The sequence below is a fragment of the Homalodisca vitripennis genome, unplaced genomic scaffold (assembly GCF_021130785.1).
Source record: "Homalodisca vitripennis isolate AUS2020 unplaced genomic scaffold, UT_GWSS_2.1 ScUCBcl_4708;HRSCAF=11055, whole genome shotgun sequence".
NCBI lineage: Eukaryota > Metazoa > Arthropoda > Insecta > Hemiptera > Cicadellidae > Homalodisca > Homalodisca vitripennis.
The window spans coordinates 48,824-58,200 of NW_025780841.1; the positions used below are offsets into that span (position 1 = coordinate 48,824).

General features: G+C 30.7%; 1 protein-coding gene across 1 annotated transcript in view; it reads left to right on the top strand.

The window, feature by feature from the left end:
* LOC124373046 (transmembrane protein 87A-like) overlaps positions 1–9,377 on the top strand; it is a gene marked incomplete at its 3' end in the record, with an annotated part of 32,154 nt that extends 22,777 nt beyond the window's left edge. The window contains 3 exon segments of the mRNA XM_046831451.1: positions 798–901; positions 2,328–2,407; positions 9,314–9,377. Coding sequence (XP_046687407.1) covers positions 798–901; positions 2,328–2,407; positions 9,314–9,377 — 248 coding nt within the window.

A 9,377-nucleotide genomic window follows, 5' to 3' on the forward strand; every position in this document is an offset into this window, starting at 1 on the left:
GTAAAAGCAACTGCCATGTGATTGATACCAATAATGTAAACTAATATGGTCATTGTAGAATATGAGAATGATTGAATTGTATAGGAAATACTCTATTTAAACATGTTTAGTAAAATGCAGTATTATAAATTATTATCATCATTATTGAGAATTACAATATTGAAAACAGACTGGTACACATTTCAAAACTTTATATCAGACAAAATCATATAAATATTACCAATTTAGAATTATATCATAATTTAAATGAACTAGAAATGTTTACTTGTCCTCTTAAGCCAATGAATTAACTGCGAGATATTTGTGTTACAGGCTTTGAAAGATTTGTGTATATATGATGCGTACTGGAAGCTTCTGTTTTCAGTCATCCTTCTGGTAATCATGATCCTCTGGTATTTTTGTGTTACAGGCTTGGAAATAGCTGTGGATAGATGATGCGTACTGGAAGCTTCTGTTTTCAGTCATCCTTCTGGTAATCATGATCCTCTGGTATTTTTGTGTTACAGGCTTGGAAAGAGCTGTGGATAGATGATGCGTACTGGAAGCTCCTGTTTTCAGTCATCCTTCTGGTAATCATGATCCTCTGGTATTTTTGTGTTACAGGCTTGGAAAGAGCTGTGGATAGATGATGCGTACTGGAAGCTTCTGTTTTCAGTCATCCTTCTGGTAATCATGATCCTCTGGTATTTTTGTGTTACAGGCTTGGAAAGAGCTGTGGATAGATGATGCGTACTGGAAGCTCCTGTTTTCAGTCATCCTTCTGGTAATCATGATCCTCTGGTATTTTTGTGTTACAGGCTTGGAAAGAGCTGTGGATAGATGATGCGTACTGGAAGCTTCTGTTTTCAGTCATCCTTCTGGTAATCATGATCCTCTGGAGGCCGACCAACAACAACCAGAGGTCAGACTTTTTTTGTATTTTATAACTTTGACTTAAAATCAGCTAACTGGAAAAATAATACATGTTTTAACTAGCTGTTTTACCCACAGCTTTTGCCAAACATATTTGTTTTTGAATAGCAAGGAAGTCGTAGACATATTCTTTTTAAACAGTATATCAAGCATTTTTGAGATATGTGTTGGTCATTGGAAGATGAAAACCAATCACCACCTTATACTTTTTGGAAATTACAAAATAATGGATAGAAATTCTGGATTTAGATAAAGATAGGAAAGTCTGGATTATCTTAGAAAAACATGGATTTTGAGTATCCACTGAAAATAAGTTAAATTGTTGAGCAAAACATTAATGGTTAGTAGTTTGTAGGGTATATAAATTATAAATATACTCTTTTAGTGTTATAATTTGTAAGGATTAAACTCCTTTAATCTGTAATTTATTGTGTCTTTGCTGTATTTCTGGTTTATCTGGAATAGTTCTCCGCCCTATTTAATCCTGATAAATGAGGTTGTACTAACTATATATATATATATATATATATAGATAATGTGGTAAAACTGTTATATGCATACTGATATGAGACAAAAAATCATTGTTATACAGGTGTACTAAATGTTATGTAAACTGATAAACTGGTTGAATTTTTATGTTTGTGGTATTCTGTGTGCAAGTATGTATGTGTTTTTCATTAAAACATATTTTATTTAAACACACACACACACACACACACACTTAACCAAATTTTGTGTAGATATTGACATGAATAATGTCTATTTAAAAAGTGGATAGTGAAATTTTTACAGCTATCCATTTCAATATTACAGCCATTTAAAAATGTTTGTGTAAAATAACTCAAAACGCATGCATTTTACACTTATTTCACAAGAATAACTGTTTTATAAAATTTATTAGAAATCCTGTTTAGGTGGCAAGACCTTTATTAACTATCAAATGTGTGGCAGTTTGTGTATTACAAAATGAATAAGTGTGTATTTAAAACCCATTTGAGTATTTATTGTCTTACAAAAATCTTGAATTATCATTGGTCAACATCAAATACCATGTCCTTTGATGCTCCATGAAAAATCACAAATCATGCCAAACTTTTGTTATAACAGTCCAAATAGGTAGTCAAAACTTATTATATACATTGTATTTTATAAGATTTTTTGTTATTTGAACATTATATATAAAAAGAATGAAGATAATTGATCACATAATGTAATAGTACATATTGCATTATAAGGCAAATTCTTTGTAAAATTACCTTTGTGTGATTTTTTAAATTCCAGAATTGAGTTAATTGGCGTAAAATTCTAGGAAAAAATTATATTCACAGTTACAAAATGAAATTATTTTGCCTCTTTTCCTCTCTAAATTTTACTAAGGTTAGTTTTCTTTTGTTTATAAAAACATTTTATGTTAGATATGCCTTCACTCCTCTCCTAGACGCACCTGAGGATGGTGATGATGAAGAAGAAGAATATTTTGTCAGTGATGCATATGGTAAGTGTATTTTTTTAACTAATAAAAATGATGACTTACTTTGTTAAAGTTTTATTGGTTCTATTAATATATTGTATTATTTATGCTGTACAAGGTTTTCAATTCGGTTTAAGAAATTTTAATGTAATTTTGAAATGTTCTGTCATTTACCAAAGTTATGTATTGTAATAGTAATTATAATTATCATCGTAATAATGTTTAATTTATAATTGGACTTATTGTACAAACAAATGCAAGCAAGATCATTTTTACTTCAATCTCGTAATGCTATGAGACCTCTTCTTTCAGTTATTGTTCTCTCCTTTTTCTACGTGATGAAGTGGGATGATAGAAATAATCTAGTATCTTATTTTGCTTTTTTTATCAAGTTAATATTAATACAATATAATATTATCTTCTTGTTTGGCTTAAAACTCTGAACTCTTATACAAGTTTGAAATATTACAAACCACTTTTAAACTGTATGTGTTTTTTTAATGAATTTTTATACTTTGTATAATCTAAATAATGTATTCTTATGATCCATTATCACTTAACCTGTAAGTTATTTGGTGCACCTAATTTAGATGCAGGCATGATTTGCATGACAGTTAACCCCTTGAGTGCCTGACTTTTTTTATTAATATTAGTTATAAATGCCTACAGTATTTTTAGAGAAGTTTTCCAAATATACTTTAATTTTATTTAGGTATTTGTTTTTACAATTATTAAAAAATGTCATAACTTTATTATTTACTATTTATCAGATGCAATTTTTAATGATTATTGTCCTAAGTTGGTAGCGGGTCATGCGAAGGACCAAATTGAAGTGTAGTTGCAATGTGGACCTTTACAGGTCCTATATTGCTGATATGAACTATTTCGGATAAAGATGAAGAATATTAATTTGCCTTTTCTTCTGCCTCACGTAGCGAGGTGAAATATATGAGACCAAATGTGGATTTATTTATAACTAGCACATATCCGCGGCTTCACCCAAAATCTCTATGCAAAATTCCTTGTTTTCGTTTGAAAAGCTCCCATGATTCCAGTAACACGAACTATTTTAGACCTGAAATGTAGAGGAACTCCAAAAGTCTAAATTCATAGTTTTCTTAGTGAAAGGACTTGTGATGTAATATGATAGGGCCCTATGATTTTTTAAGTGGAACTAGTCATATAAGGTGCATTGGGTACCCATTTTACAGTGTTCATGATTGAGAGGAACAAAGGTCTCTATAAAGGCAACATCGTGTTTGGTGATAGGCGTGTCTTTCTGTGGAATTTGGCTGAGCGTTTAAGTAACCTATGGCTGTTCACATGATAGCTTAATCTCGAGAATAATTTCATCCGTAGACTTTTAGCAAATCCTTCTACGCAACACGTACTCCTCCCTTATACTATAGTAAAACTCTTGCTACACCACATGCCGATGATATCTCTTAGTAGAATGGATGTACTTGTATAAGATGAATGGTTCTGGCACTCAATGGGTTTTATGTTATTACCTCACTAATTATAGTAAATGATGTTTTACATGTCAGTGGGTGAAGTGAATAAAAAGTAATAAATAGTTCTAGCAACTACTATGAAATGCTGGAATTTTTTTAACGGAGTGAGTAACTGCTATCGCTAGGTAGTCAATACTACAGGATGTCCAGAACAGATCGTAGTTGTTACTTCTCTTAACATCTACTACATGGTAGTAATTACTTTACTTTTGTGGACTCCTGGTTCTCTCTCCAAGTCACGCGATTAGTTAAGCGTGTATTGCTCGATGACACGCACCGCTCAAATCACCTTTCGATAGTTAAGAAGCTGTATGGTTCACTGGGAAAGCTCTGTGAAAAAAACTCTGTTCGTCTTTTTACAGAATATCCAGTCATTGAAACTCATTAAAAAGTCAAAATCTCCCAAGTGTAATAGCTTCCAAAAAAATAAAAACTTGGACTCCAACATCTTCAACCACTCCAAATTAAAATCCTTGATTAGCGACAGCACATAAATAGTTTCCATTTTTTTTGTTAAAAGATTCTTTTGTGTCTATCAGCGACTTTCAGGCAGAAACTTAGCAGTTAAAAAATGAACATGTTCTTCCTCAAACCATAGAAATTGTTAATCAGTGACATGCCGCAGTTTATGGTATAACTTACGATCATGAATGTGCATGAACATCAATAAATTAAACCTGATATCATAGCACTTACAGAACATAATATGTCAGATGCTGAATTAATACTTTTAAATATACCAAACTACTTTAAATCCTCTCATTTTGCAAGATGCTTAAGCACTGGAGGTGGTGTTGTCATTCTAGTACACAGAAATTTGACTTCAAAAAGTGTCAATTTACCGGCAATCCAGTCATTATTAATTGAAAAAGAATTTGAATGTTTTGTTTCGGAGATTAAAATAGATAATTATTCATTCACATTTGCTTGTGTTTACAGGGGCCCTAAACATTGTTATGAGGACTCCTTTTTGGCTAAGTTTGAGTTATTATTGGAGATATTAAATAACAAGTATGAAAATGTAATTATAACTGGTGATCTAAATATAAATGTTCTAAATGTGGATAGTTCCATATATGAACAGTTTGTTAATATTCTTAGGGTTTATAATATGATTTACACTGTAGATTTTCCAACAAGAACTTCAAATAAGTCACAAACAGCAATAGATAACTTCATAACTAATATAAGAAAAGAGTATTTAAATACATATGGAATTATAACTCAATTGTCTGATCATGATGCACAGTTGCTGGAAATTTTTGGAATAACAAATCAAAAGAATCTGGTTTTAAGAAAATTAACTAGAAAATTCACAGCTAATAATTATAATGTGTTTTTAAGACAATTGTCTCAGTTAAACTGGTGTGAAGTTTTCCAGGCATCTGTAATTCACAAGTATGATGTTTTTAGCAATTTGTTTTGTTACTACTTTGATGTAAACTTTCCTAAAGTATTTACCTCTAAGAAATTAATGGAAAGTAATAAATGGGCATCTGAAGAGCTGAATTAATGTAGAAGAAAAGAAATAGTTAAATTAGAGCATGAATTTAGAATTACTAAAAATAATAATATTAAATCAACCATTAAAAATATGAAAAAAGAGTTGAACCAGTCTATTGCCTTGCAAAAGAAGAGTTATTATGATCGTAAAAAATTTCTAAAGCGCCTAATAAAGTTAAAACTACTTGGAATTTAATTAATTATGAAGTCGGTAAACAGAAGCTTTCAATATCAAACATATCACTTGCAGTGGACGGTAAAATATTGACAGACCCAATCTTGGTTGCTAATATTTTTAATAATTTTTTTGTTGAAGCAGTTGATAGCTTAATACTTCCCGAGCATTTCCTCCATCAACCATGAAAGCAATATTGAATTTCAGCACTCAAACCAAATTTCAACTATTTTTAAATTTAAACCAGTAAATGAAGTTGACATAAAAAGCATAATTTCATCATTTGAAAACAAAATATTCGTCAGGATTTGATGAAATTTCAATTATTGTTCTAAAGCAGTCTTGTCCACTAATATTAAGACCCTTAATACATTTGGTTAATTCTTCTTTGATATCAGGAATTTTTCCAGATAAGCTAAAAATAGCTAAAGTAATTCCTATTTTTAAAAAGGGAGATCCAAATGATCCTGCCTGTTATAGGCCAGTGTCTCTCCTCCCAGTTTTATCAAAAAATATATGAAAAAGTTGTTTATAACCAATTTTTAAATTATCTGGAATCTAACAATTTCTTAAACAGTCAACGACACGGTTTTCGATCTGGACGATCTACAATTACCGCCGGTTATCGAGTTTATTGATTCAATAATCAATTCAGTGGATAAGGGAGAACACGTGATTGGAGTATTTCTGGACTTGACCAGAGCATTTGACAGTGTGTCACATTGTAAATTAATAAGTACTCTTAAAATGTTGGGTGTTATGGGAAAGGAACTTGCATGGTTTAGTTCTTACCTTCAAAATAGGATGCAATACGTTGAAATAGAGCATGTTTCAAACAGTACTCGATATTGTTTTCAAAACAAATTCAATTCAAAAACTAAGAACAGTAAAGCATGGAGTCCCACAAGGATCAATATTAGGTCCACTTCTTTTTCTTTGTTATATAAATGAGTTGCCTTTATTGGTTGGAGAAAGCTCTGCTGTCTGTTTATATGCTGATGACACAAATGTGGTTATCTCAGGAAAAAGTGTTGAGATGTCCGCTTTTATAGGTCTATCTATGATAAAAGACTTCTTGATAAGTAAAACCCTTTTATTAAACTCAAACAAATCAAATTTTATCTCTTTTTCCACAAAACAAGCTCTAAACAGGGTTCAACTCAACATTTTCATTGAGGAAGAACAATTGCTAAATGCCTACAGCACAAAATTTTTAGGATTGATTATAGATAAAAACTTAAGTTGGAATGAACATGTGGACTATGTTTTAAATAAAATTTCCAGTGGTCTATATGCACTGAGACAATTGGCTAAGGTTTGCAGTGTAGAATCTCTAAAATCAATTTATTATGCTCTCATTAATTCCCACATTGCTTATGGTATAGCTATCTATGGAGCTACCACATCACATAATTTATACAAAATTCTAGTTAAACAAAAGCACGCTATTAGAATTATAAAGAGATTAAAGAGGAGAGATTCAGTTAAGCATATTTTTAGGGAACTCCAAATACTTACTGTCTACAATCTATACATATTTGAAACTATAAATTACGTTGTGCATTTCTGCAATCTTGCTTTAACAGAAAGAAAAACATCAATATAATACACGGTTCAATATATCTAATGATTCTCATCACTTGGAAATTTTATAAAAAGAAAACCTCGTACATGGGTAAAAAGTTTCTAAATCATTTACCAATTGAGTTGAAAACTAACTACAAGACAAATAATTTCAAAACTAAACTTAAAGAATATCTACTAAATAGACCTATATATTCATTCCAAGAATTTTTTGAAAGGGCTAATTGACTGGTTTAGCTCAACATGTCTATATGTATTTACGTGTATATGTGTCTGTGTATATGTATTTATGTATGTATGTGTCTGTTTATATGTATAAGATAACTATTTATTACCATAACTTATAATGAATGAATGTTTATTCTAGCAACTGTGCATGAAATACACTTACAAATTATAATAGTAATCCTAGTACTAATGCTTATGTTAGTTAATATTTTATAAGTTGATAATTAGATAATTTTTTTATTAACTATGATTGACGCTATTCATTGTACAATCTGTGCATTTGTTTTATGAATAAAGAATTTCTGAATCTGAATCTGAATGCCAAACTGTTTGTGGAGCGTCTGTTACGCCAGACGCTCCACAAATATAAATCAGGTACTACATAAAGGTAGTAGCTGTTAAGTTTTATCCATGTGAATCTGGAGCAAATACTGCGACTTCCGGGAAATGTGAAGCAAGTACTAATCTTTGGTAGTGCTTTAGTAATTGCTCAAAATCAGCATAACGAAGTAAGGACTACTTTTTATTCACTTCGTCCTATATTTCACTAACTATAGTAAACTGTATTAACCCTTACAAATACCACATGGCATGTTTATCTGTTAATAGAATGGTTATACTTGTAAAGGGCGATCAGTTCTAGAACTCAGTGAGTTATGTGTTAAGTCACTAATTATGTAAATGGTGTCAATATCTCACTAACTATAGTACAGGAAGTTAACCCTTATAGTGCAGTAGGACGATTTCATCAGTCGTGACGATCGTTTACCCTCCTAAAATGGATATCTATATGAAACAACTGGATTACTGACTCAAATTATAATCTAAAAAAGAAAATGGTCCTGGATGACTGTCATTCGAATGTTAGTGAATTGTAGACAACTCACCAATTATTTCTATTCAAAGACATTGTAGGTGGAGGAGTTATGTGTTACAGTAGGTGATATGATGCTGACTGTCACAGCTACAGGATATGGGGATATTCTAACTTATTGGCAATGTAACAGAAATCAGAGTGACTCACTCAACTCAAGTCATTACAGCAACGGCATGTGCCATAGTCAGTTGTCTGCAGTATTAGATGATACATTGTAAATGCTTGCTCATTTACTTTTAGGAATTCTAGTTCAAAAAATTATGTATGACGGACAAAATTTTGAATTATTAAAAAAATAATCATCTAAACTGCCACATTTTATTAACGTTATTCATATTACAAATTTCAAGGAACCGGGAGAACAGTAGGAATTATCCTTGTTTTATTGCATTGAATATTTTTATCATTGAAAAGAATATCATGGATCCATGTCAATTGATATTTCATGAGGCAATTCTGCATTTGATCACAACGTAATGTAAAATTGATGTTTTAGCTAAATTAAGTTTAACATAGAAATAATTTATAAATAGTGTAAAACAACAATTTATACATGTTAATCAATTGTTCATGTAATTATTAGGAACATTAATGTTGAATTCATTGTTTCATTGAGTCCGATTCCTGTAATTAAAAATAAACTGTGATTAAAAACTAATGTATGATCTACCAAACATGAGTTAGAAGTTTCTTGTTCCTTTGTAAGAAAATTGGCAAATAATTTCTTTTACATAAACTTTCTCTGTGAAACATTTTTAGTTTTCCTTATCCTAAAAAAAGTTTTTAATTGATTAAAAAATTAAAACACCTATATTTTTCATAACAACAATTTTATAGTAATTTTAATTTCTTTTACATATTGTTGTTCTTTTGTTATGATCTTTGAAATTAATTTTGTATTAGTAAGTAGTTCATAGGTCCTGACCGAATGTCAAGAGTATAAATTTTACCAAACCATAGAAAAAATTATCAAGATCAATAGAAAGAGAACATTTATTAAAATTGAATTGATGTTTCTCATGTCAAGGACTTAATTTTGTTTGTTACAGGAGTGAAAATGAGGGGTGGCCTGAACTCAGGAGCCAGCTCTCCCAAACCCAAACTCTCAACCAA